At 40.8% G+C, this 25,376-nt stretch overlaps 1 protein-coding gene across 4 annotated transcripts in view; it reads right to left on the reverse strand.

Annotated features, from left to right (window-relative positions):
* NBEA (neurobeachin) overlaps positions 1-25,376 on the reverse strand; it is a 559,686-nt gene that overhangs the window by 358,449 nt on the left and 175,861 nt on the right. For 3 of the 4 annotated variants that reach the window (XM_089512505.1, XM_089512504.1, XM_089512507.1), the window contains 2 exons: positions 21,560-21,998; positions 810-964 (listed from right to left, as the gene is read on the reverse strand). In XM_089512505.1, coding sequence (XP_089368631.1) covers positions 810-964; positions 21,560-21,998 — 594 coding nt within the window. The remainder of the gene's footprint in view (positions 1-809; positions 965-21,559; positions 21,999-25,376) is intronic. The other variant, XM_089512506.1, reaches the window with a different exon arrangement.

The following is a 25,376-nucleotide window of genomic DNA, read 5'->3' on the forward strand; positions in this document are numbered from 1 at the left end:
ATCTGGTGGTTCTGGACTTATCCTGGCCAAAAGGGACCTTAGCCCAGGGCAAAAAACCCAGCTATTTACCACAGAGTTTTCTTAAAACTCTGCTGCAACAACTGGTGAGTTTCTTCAGAGGGGGTTTGCCACTGGCATCCTCTAAGGATGAGAGAGTGTAACTTGCCCAAGTTCACCCAGTGAATTTATATTCTTCAGCAGGGAATTGAACCCTGATCGCCAGAGTTGTAGTCCAATGCTCAAACCATTACACTACACTGGCTCTTAAACAATCCTTGATTAAAACATCCATTACTAAATATCTGAAGGGCCCATGCTCCACAAATTTTAGAATAATTATTTTCATAAACATTTTAAATAGAAAAAATAAAAAAGTGTTTTAAGTTTCTCTCTTATTTATTTTTTAAATTGAATCTTTACTCTCATCAATTTAAGCCCATCAAGCCTTATATAAAATTAGAAAAGGGAAGAATTGCTGATACATCTTACACATAAGCAGCCAAATCAAGCTACTCATTCTAAGACTGAATATTTTTGTGTGCCATTGTGTTCCCCTCAAAACCAGTATCAGCTACAACTAGTTGCTTTGGCAGGATAAAATGTGTCTAATATAAAATGTAAGGCACTTCCTTAATCAAAACAGCTCCAGCAGGAACAAATGTCTCTCCAGTCTTCTGTATGCCTATGGTTACAGAGCAATGATGTTTCTAGGTCTTTACTACATGACTTTAGTCACAGGAAAGATTCCAATAATAATAATAAAACAATAAAAAAGTGGCCAGAGTCACAAAAATATCTAAAGGCAATACCTGTTGTATTAATCATACTTTTTGGTGTAGCTCCTGTAGCAGCAAATATATTAGGTGTACTACTTGGTAGAACTCCACCTCCAGCTGTGGAAGTTCCTACTGTGGTCACCGCTAGGCTTCCAGGAGGAGGTTTCTTCACTGGTACTACAACACTCCTGCAAAGAAAGAAAAGAGCACAAAATCAGAAAAGGTAATTGAAATGGTGGCACATCAGATAGATATACACTCCCAGCCATACACCAAGTCACTGATGAAGAAAAGTCATTTCGAGTTGTATAGACATGATCTCGAGTCCATAAGAATGAAAAAAGCCATCCAGTGACTTACATCATGTTCTCTCCTCTTCTAGCCCCTCCCAGCCACTGCTGAAATATTTATAATGTCCCCCTTCAATCATACTGAAGGAGATGAAAGAATTGAACAGAAGGCGAAGACATGGAACTGTTAAATTAGCTACACATGATTCTTCCAACAGGGAAAAGAAACCTGTTGTGGTGGTGAATATAGAATGTATAGTTGTCCCTCCAAGTCCGTGGACTTGAAATGCACGGACTTGAAAATCTGTGGAAGGGCAACTGATATTAATCTTAATGGGGCGTGCACTCACAGCACACAAGCTGCATGCACGCACCTATGGGCTTGAATAGGCCCAAGATTTTGAACTCGCGGGGGTGGGTCCGGAACAGATCCCCCGTGAGTTCAAAGGGGCAAATGTACATGGCATTGATGGCTAGTGATGTGGACAGTGTCTTACAGAGAAATATATACAAAAAGAAGTCTCTACTTCAAGGGCGATCAAGAATCCATACAATATAAGAAAAATAAGCAAGGAGAAACTAATACAAAGTCAAAGGCTGATACTACTGTACTTTGGATGTATTACAAGACAACATGACTCATCAGAAAATAGGTAATACTTGATAAGTTGAAAGCAGTAGGAAAAAATAAAGACCAAATGACAGGTGGATAGACCCAGCCAAGCAAGCCACAGCTTTAAATGTACAAGATCTGAGCAGAGCTATTAATAGGGTTTCTTGGAGGTCTCATCCCTGTGGCAGTACTCCCAGGGTCCCTGCTCCTCTTCCTCATCATCCCTGATAAGAGAGAGAGAGCTTCAAATCAATTTTGTAGGTGCAAGCTCACAGAACAATCCCTGGTTTTCCTACCTCTGTGTGTCACATTCTTCCAACTGTCTACCTCCTGGGTATGTGAAGTGATCTCCTTCCCAGAAACTTCATCTGTGTGTTCCCCATCCAGGAAAATCTGTTCCGTTCTGTCCAGGAAAACCTCTTGTTCCCTAATATGCTGAACTGTACATACCCAGGCCTCCAGCTGCTGGACCTTCTCTCCCAACAGGGCTACGAAATTGCACTTGGTGCAGGTGAGGTTACCCACATTCATAGGCAAGAACACAAACATACTACAACTGTTGCAAGTGACTGTAGTTAGCTTCCTCACTGCCGTATTCAAAAGTCTTAAGTAGGCACTGAAACAGAACTCTGGGCTTCTCTCCCAAAAAACTCCCCCTTTAAACACCCACATAAAACACCCTTGTTGGCCAAGCCTGTTCACCAATCTCTGTCACTGAGCTCCAGAGACTGGATCTATAGCTATAGAGAGACCTATTGGCTGCTTGCACCTTCCCATGGCAAGTCTCTGACTCACTTCCTCTGAGCAAAAGCCCTCCACAAGCCCTTTAAAAAACAACAGTGAAAAGTAAAGGAGAATCCCTCAAACACAGCTCCCAACTCACCTTCTGCTCTGTGCTCTGAATCTTCCTTGAGTATTTGTGATACTCCGTGTGACGCTAAGCGTATGCTCCTGGCAGCAGCTATCTGGAGCTAGGCTGCTAGCTCTGCCCCTTCATTTATAGGATCACCAGTGGTGTCACTAGGGCTGGCATCACCTGGTGCAGTAAGTAATGGTGTCACCTTCACCTCCATTGACCTCCTCCCATGACACAACATATAGAATCCTTAGTTTTTTACACTGTTAGTTTTTTGTACTAATGTGTGCTAAATCATAATTCCCATATATCGATAGCAACAACTTGTATAGTTCTATACCACTTATCAGTGAACTAAGCACTTTCTAAGTGTTTTACAGTCTGTAAGCTAATAGCGCCCAACAAGCTGAGTACTCATTTTACTGACCTACGAAAGGATGGAAGGCTGAGTCAACCCTGAACCCCTTCCTGGGATGAAACTCATAACCTTGTGGCTGCGGTACTGGCATTTAACCACTGCGCCATCAGGGCTCCTAAATATCATGAACTGTAATGGTAACAGTTGTAATATACCACAACTAGTAAAATTAAAATTATACCTTTAAATTACAATATTAAATGCACAACCTAAATGTATTTACCATATATACTCAACTATAAATCGACCTCCTGTATAAGTCGAGGGCAGGTTTGGGAGCTAAAATTATATATTTTAATATGATCTGTGGATAAGTTGAGGGTAAAACTTAGGGGTATGTAAATGAAACATGTAAAGAACAAAACAAAGGAAAACAATGCCAAAGAACTTACAAAATTTCATTAAACATCACTATTTGCCCTCATAAGGTTGGGTGGAAGGGGGATAAGTGCTTTCAGGGAAGACTGAACTCTTGCCTTTCACCAGAGGATGATAGTGTGTGTGTGTGTGTGTGATTTAAAGTACAGTATTTACATTGACCCATGGATAAGAGGACTCAGGTTTTTTGGGTCAATTTTTTAACTTACAGTTGTCCCTCCATATTCGCTAGGGTTAGGGGAACAAGACCCCCATGAATATGGAAAAACCGCAAATAACAAAAACACTGTTTTTACCTGAGAGGACACCTCTCTAGGAATCTCTAGGTCCTCCAGTGCAACTCTGTGGTCAATGTCCAACATACACTGACCATAGAATGGCACTGGAGTAGCTACAAATGGTCTTTCAGTGCAACTTTTAGTTAAAGTTGACCACAGAGTTGCACTGGAGGACCTAGACAGTCCGAGAGAGAACATATTAATGAAATTCGTGAATAATCAAATCCGCAAATATGGAGGGATGACTGTAAATTTCTAGACTTATACATGAGTATATACAGTACATGTACATAGTTTCATGTGGTTAAAATTTGGTAAGATTTGATGTTTTTAAAGAACATTTAAAAAGAATTTTAATTTTAAAAAATGGGGGCCTCTCCTTTCTCTTCCCACTGAGCCTTGCCCCACTTATTTTTAAAGGTACCCAGGCAAACTCCACAGCCTATTTCTGCCAAAAGGCAGTTTTTTGGGGGAGTAGTGGTGTGACATAGGTTGTCACATAGTGTGGTCCACCCTCCCTTCCTGAACCCTCTGGCGATCACCAGAAGCTGACTTGATGGCAATGAACAACAACAAGCTGCCCAAGTCTGTATAACTACAACTAAGTGCATACTGACATATGCTTAAAATTGTTCACATGAATGAAAAGTACTACATGAAAATAATCCATTACTGACATAACACACATCTCTAAAATCTACAATGAACTGTAGTGTGACATTCCCATGGCAACAGAGTTTAGCAGAGATGCCTTTCAATTTTCTGAAACAAATTTTCTGGTAAATCTTGGCTCACAAAAATCTGAATATTAAAATAGTCAACACAATAATCTAAACATTAATAATAATAAATTTAGGATATCTACTAGTTTCACACTGATTTTGTGAATTTACAATATGGAACATCACTGATTTGTCAACTAAATCATTACAGAAAAAATGGATGGTACTCTTCCAACAAAATCAATCACAGACGTATGCTTTAAGGTTATAAACATTGTTGGGTAAGCAACTAGTTTAAATTCCAACAAAATAGATGGAGATGATATTTTAGATTCACATTTTCTTTCTGTCATCTTTTGAAGTGAACTATCAAATTTTAAAGACCTGTCAGTCTTTCAACTTAGGTCTTTGATGTCATAAGGCTGCCAGAATTTCAAACATCTGTTTGATTTTTAAGCTGCATAGCCACTAGTATCTTAAATTATTATAGTATTAGGTGGCTTCTAAATAAAAATCCACACTGAAATGATTATTCGTTTTCACTTATTAACAAGAGAAATTAATTTGCTTTAAAGAAAACAATTATAGCACTTTTAAGTCAGTAAGAAAGATTTCAGAACAGTGCATTTTGACAAAGCCAGCTACAGAGAGGGTAAAAAAGATGACACCTATATAACTTCTAGCATCAGGCAAAGAATCCTACTGTTTATGTTTGAAAAGATAAATATAATTCAATCATAATACAGTACAATTTACACAACAGATTTAAGATTCAATAATATTTAAATTGAGCCTTTTAATATAGATAGATAGATGTACATATGTATATATGTTTGTACGTGTATATATAAAAAACACAAAAATACATTTTAAGATTAATCCATGTATTTGCAAGGGACGCAATATGTAATAACCACAATTAAATACCTTATTTAGATAGACAAAGAACATTTATTTTCTCCTAAAACTGTTTCTGGAATTCTTCTGAGCTCAAAACACTATTTGCTATATATGCCTAAGAGAAATATATTATTTGCTTGTTCATTCCAGATGCAAGTCCCAAATATCTTTAGTACAAAGGATTTAATTATTTTTCTTGAGAGATTAATATGTCAAATAGTATACTTTTTTTGGCAGAATGTGGTCAGTTCAGCATCATTTAACAAGGGGATCCTTGTTACACCTAATTTTAAAAAGTATTTATATTATCACTGTGAAAATTACATCATATAAAGTTCCCATTTAAGATGTGAATGCACATTTCAGACAACATGCACCAAACTCTGGAGCAATTAAATTTTCAAATACATTAATATTTACTGTGTCTACATTCTAGCAATCACACTAGAAGCAGCTTCCCGACAATTCTTCCCATTGTTCATCACTCTCTGGAGTGTGTTCAACATGTTAAAGATGTGATAGAGGAACTGGTGAAGATAACTTGCTTCCAGAGTACACACACTCATCTATTTCAGGGTTCCCTGTTGAACAATCCTTAGGCTAAACTATCAACCTGCTTATTCAATTCAGAATAGTTCAACGCAGGATTTGTAATACTGGGGAGTAGGGAAGTGGGTCCCTTCTCGGAGAAAGGTGGCTTACAAATAAATAAATAAATAAATAAATAAATAAATAAATAAATAAATAGGGCAGATGACAAGAGAAAAAATAAAAACAAGTTTTGTTTTGTTTTTTTGCTAGATCATAGCCTACTTTATGTTTGTACTATACCTACACTGGTGTTATCTTTTTAAGGATTCATTTACCAACAAAATGCTTTCAAACTGTTTTATCCTATGATGAAGCATATATAGGATTAGATATCATACTCCTTTTACAATTTAAGAGTTAATCTGCCAAAAAATACATGTGTAAACTTATTTGTAAATGAGCTCCGATTTAAATAGAGTAATATCACAAAACAGGGAGAAAATTCTAGGGTAGGCTATTTTGGGCAAAAATCAAAGGATACAGACCAGAATAATTTGCCATTTTCACTCTAGAACAGTTGTGAGTCTAGGGCAATATTCACACTTACCATGCCCTTCAGCAAACATCTATATATTATATTCTTGTAATTTTAAGATGAGTCATAACTTTGACTCCATATTCTAGGGCCAGAGAAATCTGTTTATATAGCTCATAATGTAATTACAGCTACCTTAAGACAGATGAGGCAGAAGGCAGCAATATACTGAAACTGATTGAAAAATTCAGTTGTCCAGAAGCACTTGTGGGGAAGAGGTCTCTGAAAAGCTGCTCAAAGCTTCAGAGTTTGAAGCGAGATTTTTGATGTTGTCACTCTCAATCTATTGAACGGCTGATGGACAATCAAACCCGTCTGGCTAGCTGGCAGCTCATTTTGCTGGCAGGTGGCAAACAATTAGACACACCAATTTGTGCCTCCTGATGACATTAAAGCATGAAACTAAGTTGTATGCAGGGCCTAGTGATTTGTGTGAAAGCATTTCAAAAATAATACTCTTTGCCGTGGCAACTCATTTCAGACTGCCACCTTCCATTACGGCTTTGAGTAGTGAAGACGACAGACGTGAGTTACGTGCATTGCAAGGGCGCTTCTGTTCAATCCGTCATCAGCGCCCCCCGAGACCTCAATCCTTCCTTTCATCAATATCACCTCATCATTTACATTCGATAGTACTTGAACTGCTGAATACATTAACGACACAGAAGACCTATTTCATAAGATATGTTGAAACATGTTTTGTGTTTTTACATTTCATTTACAATTCTATGAGCTTATAGTAAGTTCTATAAGGTAGTATTATGAGGTTGCACACACATCCTTCCACTTCTCCAAAATACACTTTTTTGTCATTATTTCTGTGTGTTTGTACCTGGACATTTGGTTACTTTTAAAAATTTGGAGCTGGTATCAAAATACTTAAGGACATAAAAAAATAATAATGCCCCTTGGAACATTTTGAACCAATATAATCCTACAAAAATTCAGAACGTTAATAACATTCTGATTTTAAAGACATTATAGCTTTAATACAAAGGTTTGCATAAACATATTCTAGCGCAAGTGCGTGCGCGTTCACACACACACACACACACACACACACACACAAGGCTGGATACACAGCTGTGTAAAACATTTTTAGCTTATTTTGTATGAAATCAACAGACACACTGTGAGATTTAAACCTGTGGCCTATCAGTACAAGAATAAACTGCAGCAAGTCTTACATCCACATCTCATATAAATTAATCCCCTCTTTTTTCTGTGCAAGGATGAGAATGAAACCTTCCACTTTCAGTCTTGATTAAATGCTGTGGTTATACCTACCGTGAATAATCATTATTGGATGTGCAAAGGTGCAATCTACAAATTATATAGGTTATTCCCCTCACACTTGCTTCAGAGGAAGGAGTTTTGAATTTTTTACTGTATAAACCATTTACCCATTCTCTTCTCTCAGTTTAGTTATATAGCTTTGCCTTCACCTTTATAGTAATATAGTATTATGGTGAAGAGAAATTACCCCCATTGCACACATCTGACATGAAAATTATTTACACTGCTCTACTGTGCACCTAATAATGACTATTCACAGTGAGTACGAACATGTAATTCTTTTGATGGTGCAGAGCAGCACTCCACAAATCATGTTATTTGCTGGAGCCCTCTACTTTCAGGTGAGTGTGACTACCTATTTCTGCACTACTGACTGATATATATATAACCCAAAAGCTGCCTGAGCAACCTGAGCTATGTCCATTTTGCAATGCCTTATATAAGCTGAATGCTCCTTTCATCCTACTGCTCTGCAAATCTCCAATTATGTGCTGTGTGTCCAAACAGTGTGTGTCCAAACTGGCACTGGTTTGGGAACACTCATGCACTCATAACATAGGTGAATGCATGCCTTCATCCAGCTGGAAATCATGTTTTCTGTTGCCCAGTTGCTTATTGTTTGGGGACTGAACAATAGCTATAAAACCTCAGTGGGTCTGAAAGACTGAATTCTTCCCAGAAAAAAATGACTACTCTAAACACATCTAAAGTCTGCCATTGTTTTTCAAAGGGCAAGATAGATTAGGACAGAAAGTCAGCAGATACTCAAGACTCAAGCTGTTAAAGATAAAACAGAGGCAGAAAAGTTGGGTCTAGTCAAGTTCTCATTTATAGGTAGTTCCACTAACCTAAAAAGCCACCAAAAATAATATTTTCAGTGGCTCTATTCTTAAGGAAGCTTGTGATAAGGACTCAAATGGTCTGCCCATTAATGTTTTCAAAACAAAAGATAAGTCCCATGTTGGAAATCTATGGTCTGAGAACTGACTTTCAGAAGTAATCTTTTAATATGTGGGGGTATTGCAATGTCTCATTTTCTACTCGGCTCTCCAAGGCCAACTCATGAATGCTTTCCAGGTTATGTTATAAATTCTTTGTGTTGTTGAACTACATGATACCAACTTTGTCTCGATAACTTCTGAAGAGTAACCTAGGTATAAATCTACATGTTCAGGTTCCAAGCAGATCCTTTCAACCACAAAGGAACTAGGTAAATATGGCACCCCAGTGAAGCAGATCTTTTCTCATCAGAAGAAGCAGAGGTGGAACTGTGGCTAATTGCAGCACAGTGGGAAACTATGGACTCCATGGCCATTGCAGTGTCATTATTAGCAACTTAGCTTTCTCTTCATAAAATAATTTTTTTTTTATTTCTATCCCGCTTTTTGCCAGGCAATCAAAGCAGCGTACAACAAGCTAAAATACATCCATATATACATAGTACCCCCCTTAAAACAAGATTAAGCAGTATAAAATTAAAACTGACATGCTAAACTCCAAATAATCGAAATAATAACCATGGACAGAGTTCGATAGATGGGAAGTGTTATTCGTGGCAAGTATTTTATTCCGGGAAGGCCTGCCGGAAGAGATCCGTCTTAGTGGCTTTTTTGAAGCTCTCTAGATTGGCAATTTGATGGATCTTGTCCGGCAGGCCATTCCATAAACTGGGAGTGGCTGCAGAAAATGTCCTCTGGGAGGTTGCCATCAATCCGGTCTTTAAGGGCTGTAGTAAATTCCTCCCAGAGGACCTGAGTGTAGGGGGCAGACTGTATGGAAGCAGGCGAGCCCTTAGATAGGTTGGGCCCAAGATATGTAGGGATTTAAAGGTGATAACCAACACCTTGTTCTGTGCCCGAAAACTAATAGGCAGCCAGTGGAGTGACTTCAATATTGGTGTTATATGATCACTCCTTGCTCTTCCTGTGACCAACCTGGCTGTCATATTCTGTACCAACTGGAGTTTCCGGATTAGGCACAAGGGTAGACCCATGTATAGCGCATTGTAAAAATCAAGTCTTGAAGTTACCAGAGCATGTACTACAGTTTCGAGGTCACGCCGTTCCAGGAAAGGGTGCAGCTGGCATATCAGCCAAAGCTGATAACAGGCGCACTTGACCGTCGCATTCACCTAATTCCTCATCTGAAGGGACGGGTCAAGAAGCACCCTCAGACTGTGAACACAGTCCTTTGAGGAGAGCGTGAGCCCTCTAGAACTGGAGGTTGCAGCTCAATACATGGTTTGGGGGCCCCTATTGTAAGTACCTCCATTTTTTCTGGATTCAACTTGAGCTTGTTTTCCCTCATCTAATCCATTACTGCCTGAAGACACTGGTTGAGGGGAGAGATGTCTGACCGGGACGTGGAGAAATATATTTGGGTGTCATCAGCATACTGAGACTTGAGAGAATGTTTTCCACTTGCTTCCACGCCACCAACTAAGGAATAGTAAATTGGGTTCAAATGGGGGAGGGGGGGGATGAACAAATCTTCCAAGTGAATACACAGACCTTGGGTCAGATTCCACATCCCTGGCATTACCCTGTGCTTGCACATTTAGTCTGCTTGGGTGTTCACATTTCCTCAGAAGTGCACTGTTCTGTCTATTATAGAATCTTCTCTGCATCTGACATAACAACCTTGAGCCTTCCTGCTTGATATTGCAAAAGTGTATCTGTTTGTCAGAATCTGAGTAAGGTTTCCCCTTACAATCTGCGAGAAAGACTACTGTTGTCATTCTTTACCTTCAAGTCATTTCTGATCTATTGTGAACCTAAAGCAAACATATCATTGGGTTTTTTCTATAGAGCCAAGCAAATTTTAAAATAAAACAAATTATGGCAATGTTCTTCCACAAGTCATATTCCCTGAACAGAATGACATATATAAGCAATAAACCTATTATGCTTCTACCGTCAAGCCTCCATATCCATGGATTCTCTATCCACCAATTCAACCATCCATGGCTTGAAACTATTTTTAAAATATATGAATCCGCAAAAGCAAACATTGATTTTACCATTTTATCTAAGGGGTCACCATGTTATTTTTGCCATTGTATCTAACTGGATTTCATCATCCACAGATTTAGGTATCCATGGGGATTCCTAGAACCAAACCCAAGCAGATGTCAAGGGTGCACTGTATTCTGTCATTTTCTCTGCCTCCACAAACAGAATGCCCTTTTGTAAAGTATCTTTGCAAGGACTTCTTCAGGCTTCTTGGAAGTCTCACTTGTTGTGTGCTTACAAGTCATTTCTGATTTATGGTGACACTGGCTCTCTGATAATGGCATTTTAACAGAATTTCAGGTTGCAAAAACTGCAGATATATCTATATTTGGCATGTATGTAAATGCAATTATGGTACAAAGTGGATTCCCGACACTAACCACTACCAAACTTGAACTAAGAACATTAATGCTACTGACTTCAAGATTATCAGCTTCTTTGCTGCCTTGCAAATTTTCTACTTTCATTCCTGTGGAAGAAAAGACATGCTTTTTCCACGTCTATCTCTACCCCATAAATGAAGCAAGCAATTTTTCACCTGAAAATCACTCTTTCACCAGTAGAAAATGAAAGCATGATCCTGAAGACACAGAATGGCTACTATCAGATCCCTTCCATCTTATTTTTCATTCTTGCTTTCAAATGTTATTCAAATAAAAGAAAACAAATACCTCCTGCAAACTGGTGCCAGAGGGATTTGTAAATAAGCTTCTTTAAAATTAATGTGAAAGAAAGCAACTGTACTGTTGCAGTTTGTCTTTGATGGCATGTAAAATTTTCATCTTGAATTGATAGTACTTTACAAACTTGTTCAGGAATTTGAGAGCCATCTCTGGCTAAAATCCTAAGTTGTATTTCCATAGGACAAAAAATGATAAAATCAATAACTTTGAACCATTGATCTCGGGGAGCCAATTATGATGCCCAATCTGCACTTCATGAAGGTTTTCCACTTCATGACACACAACCATAAATTTCTTTCTGTCCCAGGGGAAGGAAGGCATCTACCATACATTACAGCCTCCTCGAAAATATTATGTTATATTCCTCTATAACAAGTCTTGAACTACTGTTCTTCTATAAGTGGCTATAATACAGTAGCCTTCTCCGCACTTGAAGATGAAGTTTTGTCAGAACTGCAGTCTTTCACCTCTAACTGAATTAGAGGAGGCATGCCAAGGCTGCTGTTGATTTTGTTGTCTGGAATTAATTCATGCTTTCTTTCAATGTGACTTGGGTTTTCAGAAGTCACATTGTCTACCAAAGCTCCTTCTATCAAGAAAAAAAGGAGAAAATGTTCCTCTGAAGGGTTTTTTATCCAACCTTTAAATTGAGGATTTGCTAAATCAGTAGATTTTTGGTCTTCCTCTCAATGCTTTTACCACAAAGACCATTTTTATACTGTTTTTCCACTGTTGTCAAAACCATAGGCCCAGCAGTGAAGGAACCTAAGTCTTTAGTTACATCTGCTACAGATTGCAAGACCTTGTAAACTCCATTCAAGGTATGTTGCAATGATTTTTTACCCACATCTTTGTCCAAAAAAATATTGTGCGTGTGCAGACATTGAGCCAGCCAATGAATCTGTGAAAGCTGATGCTAAGATTTCAGGTAGGCAGTTGTTGTTTTTTCATATCTCAGAGCACTGCCTAACTCTCATCTCTCCATGTTTTTTTAATATATTGATTTCACTACAAAGTAATGCATCTCATATAATGCAGCTGTAGGAGCATCCATGTATAGAATATCTAATTCTTTCATTAATTAAGTTTAAAAACCTGTGAGAAAAACACAGCATATGTTTAGAATGCAGTGGGTCCTCCCTCTCCTATGTAATCAACCCTCTGAACATCTCTGGAAGTTGAACTTCTATAATTGTAGGCAGTTGTTTTCTTAGCACTGATGCTGCCTTTTTCCTGATCTTCTAAGATCAGAATCACAAAAGCCATCCTCACTGTCTGACAATTCAACAGAGTCCTTTGACTATAAATTCAGATATTCTTCAGACTCATCCAAATTGACAGAGCAAGAAGGCAGAGGCTCTTGAGCAATCTGACTTATAACTGAACCCTACTCATCTGTCATTTTGGGAACAGGTTCCTCAGAGAAATTTAAATGGTTCTACTTCCTCTTGTACCTTTGTACAATCTTATCCAGAGGGGAAAGTTTTCCTACATTTTCCTTTGGTGTTCTACCAACATCTTCATTGCTCCTGAAGTAAAATATTATTATTATTTAAATTCATTATTTCAGAAGCATAGAAATTCATTTTGAATCTGAGTTGGAAGAGTTTTAAAAATCAGAATTATATTGTAAATTAATTAAATGTCTTGGTTGATTAATGCTACATCAGTTAACTTCATTGCAGTGAACTTGTGATGTCAGTAAATGCAACTGACTGTCTATCTCTCTAATAAATCAACTGCTTTAGCATTTTCCACATACAAGTTACCTCTGAAATTTCACCAGACATTGCTTTCTGTCTTGAAATCTCTTGGAAATTATTACGAGAGAAATCTAACAAACAGCCTGAACAAACATGTCTTGCGACAAAACTCCAAACTCCACCAACACAACCCACTTTGCTTCAGAACAGTCTATCCTAGAAGGTTCTCTGTATGACTGTGCTCCTGCATGGGAAAGACATCATTCAGAAATGGCTGCCTTGCAGGGTTGCCATAATTGTCAACTAAAAACTGGGACAAAATATAGGACAAAATTTAGACCAAAATATAGGACAATTGTAGGATAAAATTTAGCCAAAAATGAAGGACATTCAAGGTCCTCCATTTTTCTTAAATGCCCTACATTTTGGGCTAAATTTTATCCTACAATTGTCCTATATTTTGGTCTAAATTTTGCCCTACATTTTGTCCCGGTTTTTAGTAGACAATTATGGCAACCCTACTTGTAGCTAAGATGCCACTGAAATTGCTAGTAACCTTGGCAATGGAACTCTCAATATGTGTTATCTATAATGGTAGCTTTCTGCAATGGACCTGCTCCCTTTTGAGAAGCCACCCTCTGAATTAATTCTGTCCTCTCCTGCCCTTTATTTTCTATCTTTTAAACTTATTGTTAACTATGGTGGGTTATAAACCGCCGCTTTGAGGCGGTCTGCTGCCACCGCCGTTTGCTCTGTGCGGGAGCTGCAGCAGCCACACCACACGGCTCCCGCACAGACCGAAAAAGAAGCTCCAAAATGGAGCTTCTTCTTGTGGCGCCTCTGTGACGTCGCGAGGCGCCAGGGGCGCATTCGCGACGTCACAGACGCCATGACACGTTCAGACACACAGCGTCCGATACGTAAAGATGGCGCCGGCTGTGTGGAACGGCCGGTGCCATATTGTACGGACAGAGTCCGTATTAGAGCCAGGGGCGTCTAGAAGAGACACCCCTTTTTTAAAATGGGACGTCCTGTGGACGTCCCAAGTGGCGGTTTGTAACCCGCCTATCTTTCTCTATCCTGAAATTACTTTTTCTCAAATTCTATCTCCTAGTTTGACCTCTCCTTCAGTTTTTCTTTTCCAAAACAGACTGAGCCCTTTTAACCTGCTACTACAAAAGCACCCCCACCACCCATCAGATACACTTTCATTCATGGAGATAAATATTTTATGTCTATCTATCTCATTTATTTGGTCAGAGACATGCTCTGAGGCAGTCAACCAATTCATTACTGCCTCTTCTCTGAAGGTGTGCTTAGAGGCAAGTCTGAAACCAGCCAAATGAACTCTGTGGGGATGATTCTCTTCCTAGGCCTTTTGTTTGTTTTAGTAAGGGAAGCTGAGGGTTTTTCTCTAAATCTTCAATATTGTTCACAAACTTTTTCTTTTCTTGCTTGCCAAAATGATAACCAGAAAAGGATAGAATAAAGTACTGTCAGAAGGAAAGGAATCTATTTTAACAGAAAGTAATAGTTTTATAGAACTAGAAACCTCATTTATCAAGAAGTACTGAGAGAGAGAGAGAGAGAAAATGATTGTTTATGGGGAAAGGGAGGGGGGGAAGTCTCAAAATTTCATCCCAAAACTTGTCCCAGAGAGCTGAGAATCCATAGACTTGGTTTTTGAGTAGTAAAGTCTATGGGAAGAAGATAAAGAATGATTTGGGTACAGATGGCTGGCTACGAGTATGATGCTGGATTTTGCCCAGTATTCTAAAATTTAGTCAACTGTTTGTTCAGGTTTTGGCAAAGTCAATTATCTATTATTTACTTATTTCCACAATTTATATCCCACCTTTTTCTCACAGTGGGAATCAAGTCGGGTCATAACATATCAAAAAATACAAGGTTAAAAAATTGAATACAAAAGTTAAAAATAAACACTACTAGCAACTAAAATATAAATAAAACAGCCTAATTCAAAACAATAATAATAAAATATTGAAACATTAAACATTAAAAAAGCACTCAAATATAATTTATCCACCAAATGTCTGCCTGAATAAAAATGTCTTCAGCTGCCGGTGGAAGGAGAGCAGGGAAGGGGCCAAACTGATCTCGCATGGCAGGGAGTTCCACAATCTGGGAGCATCCACGGAGAAGGCTTTCTCCTGAGTCCTCACCAACCACACTTGTGAAGGTGGTGGCACTGAGAGAAAGCCATCTACTGCCGATCTCAGTGCTCAGGCTGGCTTGTATAGGGAGATATGGTCCCTCAGATACACTGTACCCAAGCTGTTTAGAGCTTTAAAGGTCAAAACCAGGACCTTGAATTATGCCCGGAAACAGACTAGTAGTCAGTGTAGCTGTTTAAGCAAAGGGGTGGCATGAACCCTGTAGCCAGCCACAGTCAACGCTCTGTCTGAAGCATTCTGCACACACTGCAGTTTCCGAACAGTTTCTAAGGGCAGCCCCACGTAAAGCGTGTTATAGCAGTCCAAACACGATGTAACCAAGGCATGTGTCACTGTAGCCAGATCTAGTGCCTCAAGGAATGGGCACAGCTAGCACACAAGATTTAACTGTGTAAATGCACTCCTGGCCACTGCTGAGACTTGGGCATCCAGGCTCAGAGTGGAGTCCAGGAGCACACACAAGCTGCGAGCCTGAGATTTCAGGGAGAGTGTAACCCCATCCAGCATAGGCAACATCCCCATTCCCTGATCTGCCTTTTGACTGACCAGGAGCACCTCTGTCTTGTCTGGATTAAGCTTCAATTTGTTTACCCTCATCCACTCCATTACTGACAGCAGACACTGGTTCAGTACAGAGACAGCTTCCTTGAAATCAGATGGGAAGTAGAGATAAGAGTTCGGTGTCATCCGCATACTGGTGACACTGCACCCCAAAACTCCGTATGACCTCTCCCAGCAGTTTCATAGATGTTTAATAACATGGGGGACAGAACAAAACTCTGAAGGATCCCATAAGCCAACAGCCAAGGAGTCGAACAACTGTCCCCCAATACCTTCTGAATCTGTCCCTCCAAGAAAGATGGGAACCACTGCATAACAGTGCCTCCCAACTCCCATCCCAGAAAGATAACATGGTCGATGGTATCGAAAGCTGGTGAGAGATCCAGCAGGACCAAAAAGGGACACACGCCCCCTCTCTAGTTCCCTGCCTATCAATCTATCAATCAATTATGTGATATTAATATCTGGTGGGAAAAGAATGATTGAATCACAAAAGGAACTTCCACATATTCAGAAATCAATTGTCTGTACAGGTTTCAGGTTTTTTAAAAAGACATCTAACATTATCATAGAATCATAGAATCATAGAGTTGGAAGAGACCACTAGGGCCATCCAGTCCAACCCCCTGCCATGCAGGAAATCCAAATCAAAGCATCCCTGACAGATGGCCATCCAGCCTCTGTTTGAAGACCTCCAAGGAAGGAGACTCTATCACCTTCCGAGGAAGTGCATTCCACTGTCGAACAGCCCTTACTGTCAGGAAGTTCCTCCTAATGTTCAGGTGGAATCTCTTTTCCTGTAGTTTGCATCCATTGTTCCGGGTCCTGTTCTCTGGAGCAGCAGAAAACAAGCTTGCTCCCTCCTCAATATGACATCCTTTCAAATATTTAAACAGGGCTATCATATCACCTCTTAACCTTCTTTTCTCCAGGCTAAACATCCCCAGCTCCCTAAGTCGTTCCTCATAGGGCATGGTCTCCAGACCCTTCACCATTTTTGTCGCCCTCCTTTGGACACGCTCCAGTTTCTCAATGTCCTTTTTGAATTGTGGCGCCCAGAACTGGACACAATATTCTAGGTGGGGCCTGACCGAAGCAGAATACAGTGGCACTATTACTTCTCTTGATCTAGACACTATACTTTTATTGATGCAGCCTAAAATAGCATTGGCCTTTTTAGCTGCCGCATCACACTGTTCACTCATGTTCAACTTGTGGTCTACTTGGACTCCTAGATCCCTTTCACACGTAGTTTCATTCAGCCAGGTGTCACCCATCCTATATCTGTGCATTTTATTTTTCCGCCCTAAGTGCAATACCTTACATTTCTCTGTGTTGAATTTCATTTTGTTAGCTTTGGCCCAGCTTTCTAGTCTATTCAGGTCATTTTGAATCTTGATCCTGTCCTCTGGGGTATTAGGTATTCCCCCTAATTTGGTGTCATCTGCAAATTTGATAAGTATGCTCCCAATTCTGTCATCCAGGTCATTGATAAAGATGTTGAATAGCACTGGGCCCAGGACAGAGCCCTGTGGGACCCCACTGGTCACTTCTCTCCAGGATGAAAAGGAGCCATTGTTGAGCACCCTTTGGGTTCGGCCGGTCAACCAATTACAGATCCATTTAACAGTTCCTTTGTCTAGCCCACATTTTACAAGCTTGTTTGCAAGAATGTCATGGGAAACCTTGTCAAAGGCCTTACTGAAATCAAGATATACTATATCCACAGCATTTCCTTCATCTACCAAGCTGGTAATTTTGTCAAAGAAAGAGATTAGATTTGTCTGGCATGACTTGTTTCTCTGAAACCCATGTTGACTTTTTGTGATTATGGCATTGCCTTCAAGATGTTCACAAACTCTCTGTTTAATGATCTGCTCCAGAATCTTTCCTAGAACTGATGTCAGACTAACTGGACGATAATTGTTGGGATCCTCTTTTTTCTCCTTTTTGAAGATGGGGACAACGTTTGCCCTCCTCCAGTCTGCTGGGATCTCTCCTGTTCTCCAGGAGTTTTCAAATATGATTGCCAATGGCTCCGATATTACTTTTGCCAGTTCTTTTAATACCCTTGGATGGAGTTCATCTGGTCCCGGAGACTTAAATTCATTTAGATTAACAAGGTGTTCCTCTACTATCTCTTTACTTATTCTGTGCTGAAATTCCCCTATTCTGTCCTCTGCTCCATTATCCTCAGGTTGAGCACCCTTTGCCTTTTCTGAGAAGACTGAGGCAAAGAAGGTGTTGAGTAATTCTGCCTTTTCTCTATCTCCTGTTAGCATTTTGCCATCTTCTCCACGCAGTGGCGCTACCGTTTCCTTCTTCTTCCTCTTGCTGCGGACATATCCAAAAAAGCCCTTTTTATTGTTCTTAACCTCTTTGGCAAGCCTGAGTTCATTCTGCGCTTTAGCTTTTCTGACTTTACCCCTACACATGCCTGCTATTTCTTTGAATTCCTTTTTCGTGATTTCCCCCTTTTTCCATTTCTTATACATGTTCCGTTTCAAACTTAGCTCGGTTGAAAGTTCCTTAGTCATCCATCCTGGTTTCTTGAGACACCTCCCGTTTTTCTTTCTCACTGGAACTGTTTGAAATTGTGCCTTCAGTATCTCCCTTTTGAGAAAGTCCCATCCGTCCTGAACTCCTTTATCTTTTAGTATTTCTGACCATGGAATCACCCTCAATACTTCTCTAAGTTTACTGAAATCCGCTCTCCTAAAGTCTAGGATGCGTGTCTGACTCTGCCTGGCTTCTCCTTTCCATTGTATAACAAACTCCAGGAGAACATGGTCGCTTCCACCTAAGGATCCCACCACTTGCACCCCATCAACCAAGTCATCCTTGTTGGTTAGGATCAGATCTAAAATAGCTGACCCCCTTGTTGCCTCTTCCACCTTTTGGACCATGAAATTGTCTTCCAGGCAAGTGAGGAATTTGCTAGACCTTGAGGATTTTGCTGAGTTTGACTTCCAGCTTCCATGATTGATGTCCTGGATCTCTTCACTGGTGTAAATATCTCTGACATATAGTGCTATTCCTCCTCCTTTCCTGTTTGGCCTATTTCTCTTAATAAGGTTATACCCCTCTATTTCCACATTCCAATCATGAGACTCATCCCACCAGGTTTCAGTGATGCCTATTATATCATATTTGCTTTGTTGTACTAGGAGTTCGAGTTCATCTTGCTTATTTCCCATGCTCTGTGCATTAGTGTAGAGACATCGCAGACCATGGTTCCCTTTTACTTGTTGCCTGTGCAAGTTTTTTTGCCTCCCACTGCTGGGTCCTTGCACTGTTTGCCTTGTTACCTCTATGTCAGTTTGACTATTTTCGCCATCCCTTTCGCCTTCCTTAATATTGTCTCCCTTCCCCTCGGAACTCAGTTTAAAGCTCTCCTGATCAAGTTCTTGAGACTGTTGGCAAAAACATTTCTTCCAAATGACGTGAGATGCAACCTGTCTGTTGCAAGAAGTCCCTCCTCATGGAACCGCAGCCCATGATCGAAGAATCCAAATCCTTCTCGGCGGCACCATCTGCGGAGCCAGTTGTTCACATCTGCTATTTTCCTCTCCCTTCCTGGACCATGCCCTTCAACTGGCAGAAGAGACGAGATGACAACCTGTACATCCATTCCTTTCAGCTTCCTACCAAGCGCCTCGTAATCCCTTTTGATGTTCTGAATGCTGTGTCTTGCAGTATCATTAGTTCCCACGTGGACCAAAAGGAAGGGGTATTGGTCAGTAGGCTTGACCAGTCTTGTCAGCCTCTCTGTCACATCACGGATCTTTGCACCTGGAAGACAACACACCTCTCGAGACATCTTGTCAGGCCTACAAATCACTGCTTCTGTACCCCTCAGCAAGGAGTCCCCCACTACGACCACACGCCTCCTCCGAGGCTTAGCAGCGACTGTTCCCTCGGGTGGGACTCTCAGGCTCCCCTGCTCTGTCCCAGAAGTCTGTCCAGGCTGCTCTTCTTCATCCTCCTTGATAAGGGAAACAGCTTCGAATCGATTCTCTAGCTGCAAGCTTTCAGAACAATCCCTTCTTGGCTTACTTCTCTTTGTGACATTCCTCCAGCTGTCTGCCTCCTCTGTTTGGCAAGTGACCTCTTCCACCCTAGCATCTTCCTCTGCGTGGTACTCATCCAAGATGGTTAGTTCTATTGAGTCCAGGAAATCCTCTTGTTCCCTAATATGCTGAAGTGTAGCTACTCTGGACTCCAGCTGCTGCACTTTCTCCTCCAAGAGTGCTACCAACTTGCACTTGGTGCATGTGAAGTTCTCCACTTCTGTAGGCAAGAAGAGAAACATCCCACAAGAGTTGCAGGTGACTGCGGCAGATCCCTCATTGTCCATACTGCAAAGTCTTTAGTAATAAATATAACAGTCAATCTACTGGGAATACTTCTTTAAAGGTAAGTACTGGCTGCTATCTTACACTTAAAGGGAAGGTTCTGTTTCAATATCTGATTCTAACCTGATGCCACTTGAGCAGAGTTGTTGAGTTAAAGAAAACGAAAATTCGCACGCCATTAGGCGCGCGGCTCTGGAAGTTGGTATATAAAGCTAGTCTGCTAGCTCCGCCCCCTTGTGACTCACAGATGTGACTCACAGAAGCTCCGCCCCTTCAGCAACGAGCACACGGTCTCAAGCACACGGTCTCAAAATGGCTGCCAAGCAGCTCCTCTCCTTCTCCTCTCTCTGGCCGGACTGTTCTGGAAGGCTCTGGAAGTTGGTATATAAAGCTAGTCTGCTAGCTCCGCCCCCTTGTGACTCACAGATGTGACTCACAGAAGTTCCGCCCCTTCAGCAACGAGCACACGGTCTCAAGCACACGGTCTCAAAATGGCTGCCAAGCAGCTCCTCTCCTTCTCCTCTCTCTGGCCGGACTGTTCTGGAAGGCTCTGGAAGTTGGTATATAAAGCTAGTCTGCTAGCTCCGCCCCCTTGTGACTCACAGATGTGACTCACAGAAGCTCCGCCCCTTCAGCAACGAGCACACGGTCTCAAGCACACGGTCTCAAAATGGCTGCCAAGCAGCTCCTCTCCTTCTCCTCTCTCTGGCCGGACTGTTCTGGAAGGCTCTGGAAGTTGGTATATAAAGCTAGTCTGCTAGCTCCGCCCCCTTGTGACTCACAGATGTGACTCACAGAAACTCCGCCCCTTCAGCAACGAGCACACGGTCTCAAAATGGCTGCCAAGCAGCTCCTCTCCTTCTCCTCTCTCTGGCCGGACATTACTTGGTATTGCTAATGAAACTGTTAAGCTGCTGGAACAATGTGGTTCCAGTAATGTGATTCCACCTATATTTTGAAGAAATCCATCTAACTAAACCATACTTTTCATTATGAATGTTATAAAGGAAAATAGATTCAAAATTTCTGTGTGTATGCATGCTAGTGGCAATAAAAGGATCACTGGGGACACTAAACAATTTATGCTGAATATTTTTAATCTCTGTTTTCTGTAATTTAAGTATTTCAGGATGGCAAGTGTTGTTTTACATTAAGAATGTTTAGTTTCCTGAATCAGCTCTGTTCTTCAATTATGAATTACACTTTTGCTTGCTGATAGAAAACAACATTCAATCCAGATATCTTTTCCATAAACAATATGGGCCTTCACAGCAGTGTACATCTATGTAAAACACTTGTCTATAAACAGCAGTCTTTTTCAACTTCTAAAACACATATTAAACACTCACATGTTAAGAATATTATATTGTAACACAATGAACCAATTCTGTGTTATACCTGTCAAAGGAGTGAAACTGCATTGGAAGAATAGGCTGAGTTTCTCTTTTCAATGCAGGATCAGGATAAGGAACAGGATCAGGGCCACATTCTGCAATTTCAACAGGAGCTGCCACCAAACTTTTTAATATTTCTTTGACATTGATGCCCTTGCTTTGGCTGATACTTGATATAGAGGATGCAGGTTTCAGAATTTCACTAGGACTTTCTGTCAAACTTTCCTGAGATTTCTTCACCTCAGAAGATAAAGTAGACAACAGTTCACTCATAGCATCAGGACCTGTGCTAGTTTCCAAGTCTGTACCATTCAAGATACTGGGCATTTGTTCTTCTCCAATTCCAGAATCAGTATGAGGAATAGAGCTTTCTAGCTGAATGTCTTCAACTGGTGTTGGGGTTTCTTTTTCTTTGATATTATCTGGAAATACAGCAGGAGTCTCTGCAACACAAAAAAATATAGTAACACTTAAGCTTGGAAATTAGCGCAGTTATAGAAATCAAGCTTTTTAAAATAAGATGGAGATTCAAAATTTGTTTGGGAACATAGGTAGAAGTTCTTTCCAAGCACTGTGTTCCACAGAAGCCACCCACAAAGTGTTCAAGTGTTCAATTACTCATGCCTTTTTCTCCCATCTTCATTCTGCAAGCATCCAATATATGGGAATGTAATGCTTCCCAAATTTCTGTTTATGAGATCATGTAAACCAAGGAATGGATGGCAAAATGGCAACAACGTATTTGTGGGTACAACTGCACTGACTTTATCAACTGTTTGGTAGAAAATAAAGCTCTTCATAAATTTTAAAATGATGAAGACCATCATTTTGGTGGACTGGTTATCCAGAATAGTTCACAGGACATGTAGAAAATGTGGTCAAACTGCCTCAACTTATGACAAGTCAATGGAGACAGCGCAGCAGATGACTAAGACTGTAAAGTTGAAGCTTAAACTATACTATACCTGAGCAAAGGTATCTGTAGAAAAAGGAGCAGAGAACTGCAATAGAGACTCAAAACTTATCTCAAAACATCAGCATCTATATTTCAAACTATATTGGACTTTTCAAACAATTTCTAGAGACAGTGCTATTCCCAGTTCTGAAATCAGTTTTAAAGTAACAGGATTTTTTTAAAAAAAACCTCCAACAACATAAGACTCATGATAACCTTTTATAGCATCTGGCAGCTTCATCAGAATTCATACATAAATGAAAAGCAACCATTTCTTCAAAAAGGAGAAGAATCAGGTACATCTCACACACAGACCAAACAGCCAATACAAACAGTCTTGCCTTAAATAATAATAATAATAATAATAATAATAATAATAATAATAATAATTTCCCGCTTCTTCCTTCAGATTGAAGCGAGATTACAACAAGTAAAAATGTCATAAAATACATATACAGTAATTCGAAATACATTAATCAAAAGAAGAGATAAAAAGGGAGGGGTTGTTACAGTTTTGCTCACAAACATAAGGATCGAGTCATCGTAGTAAGATATTATTCAAAATCAAATTAGAGGAGATCAGGTGGATAGGCCCACCGGAAGAGATCCATCTTCAACGCCTTTTTAAAGGCTTCCTGCTTCGAGTCACAGTGGAGGTATGATGTTTCAATGATGCATGCATCCTAAGAGTCCAGAAATCGCACCAAAGGCACGTTCCAGCCCTAAGGACTGGGGCGTGGCTTTGGTGTGGCTTCTGGACTCTTAGGACGCATGCATCATTGAAACACCATACCTCCACTGTGACTTGAAGCAGCTTTATTTTGGCTGTCTGTAACAGGCCCAAGGAAGTAATAAGACGGATCTCTTCCGGTAAGTTATTCCAAAGTCTGGGGGCCATCGCAGAAAGTGTTCTACAAGAGGTAGTTTTCAACCTGGTTTTAGGATGTTCTAATATTTTTGTTTCTGATGTTCTGAGAGTGCAGGGCGGATTATGCAGGGAGAGACATTCCCTTAAGTAACTCAGGCCCAGGCCACATAGGGCTTTATAGGTAATAACCAACACTTTGTATTGTGCCCAGAAGCTAATCAGCAGCCAATGAAGAGATTTCAGTACCGGTGTAATATGTTCTGATCTTGGTGTTCTGGTGATCAATCTGGCTGCGGCATTCTGGATCAATTGAAGCTTACAAACTTGGTACAAAGGTAGCCCTAAGTAGAGCACATTGCAGAAATCTAAACGAGAGGTTACCAGTGCATGTACTACTGTTTCAAGGTCTCCCTGAGCCAGGTAGGGATGCAGTTGGCATATCAGCCGAAGCTGATACCATTTACTCCTGGCTATCGCCTCCACCTGAGATGTCAGCTGTAGAGACTAGTCCAGGAGTACTCCCAAACTGCGAACTTCATCCTTCAGGGGAAGTGTGACTCCGACAAGGATAGGTTGACAAATCTCCTTCCTTGGGCCAGGGGCACCTATCGCAAGCACCTCCGTTTTCTCTGGATTCAGCTTGACTTCGTTTCTCCTCATCCAGCCCATTATTGACTCAAGGCAGGCGTCCAGAGGAGAGATGCCATCCTTAGTCACTGCAGCAGTCAGAGACGTAAATAAATTTGGGTGTCATCAGCATATTGATAACACTGCACCCCATGTCTCCAGATGATCTCTCCCAGTGGCTTTGTGTAAATGTTAAAAACCATGGGGGACAGAATGGCGCCCTGAGGGATGCTAGATGTCAGTTCTCTTTTCTGAGAACAGCTGTCCCCCAGCATTGCCATCTGGAATCTGCTCGAGAGGTAGGAACGGAACTACTGAAGTATAGTGCCCCCAATTCCCAACCCTCTCAGGCGTTCCATAAGGATACCATGGTCAATGGTATCGAATGCCACTGAGATGTCCAAGAACACCACGGCAGGGTCACACTTCCCCTGTCGAGGCCCAGACAGAGATAGTTGACCAAGACGACCATGGCAGTCTCAACTCCGTATCACGCCCTAAAGCAAGTTTGAAATTGGTCCAGATAATCAGCTTTATCCAAGACAGCCTGGAGTTGGAAGGCGACCGCCCTCTCAATCACTTTGCCCAAAAATGTTAATTAAAAAGACTGGCCTATAGTTATTCCTTATCAGGGGATCTAGAGAGGGTTTGTTTAAGAGTGGTTTAACTACTACTTGTTTAAGTTCTGATAGAAATTTCCCCTCCCTAAGGGATGCATTCACTATAATCTGAAGCAATAATGTTACAGCATCCCCTCCCTGAACGGTCAGCCAAGATGGGCAGGGATCGAGAGGGCAAGTTGTCCTCCTTACACATCCAAGAAGCTTGTCCACTTCATTGGTACTTACAAACTCAAAACAATCCAGTCTAACATAGTCCACAGAGTCACTGGATACCTCTCTCATAGTCTCTGTTTTAATGCCGGCATCTAGATCGACCCTTATCTGACAGATCTTATTGGCAAAAAAGTCATTAAATGCGTCACAGCAGGCTGTTGTTGGTTCTAATAATGAGTTCAGGGTGGGAGGCTGTTGGGTTAGCTCTCTAACCACCTTGAATAGCTCTGCTGAACGATACTCTGCAGATGCAATACGTGCAGCATAGAACTCGTTCTTTGCTGCATCGATTGCTGCTCCATAGGAATCTAAGAGATTTCCTTGGAGCGACTTGTCAGATAAGCATCGGTGTTTCTGCCAGTGGTGCTCTAGTCGTCGTGCAGCCCGCTTCATTTTTCGTAGGTCTTGAGTGTACCATTTTTTTTATTTGAAGCGAGCAGGAGAGGACACTCAGGAATGATGCTGTCTATAGCCCTGGTCAGGTCATTATTCCAGGTATCAACCAGGGCATCGACAGAATCGCCATCATTTCCAA

The sequence above is a fragment of the Sceloporus occidentalis genome, unplaced genomic scaffold (assembly GCF_023333645.1).
Source record: "Sceloporus occidentalis isolate IW3139 unplaced genomic scaffold, rSceOcc1.0.p SCAF_2, whole genome shotgun sequence".
Classification (NCBI taxonomy): domain Eukaryota; kingdom Metazoa; phylum Chordata; class Lepidosauria; order Squamata; family Phrynosomatidae; genus Sceloporus; species Sceloporus occidentalis.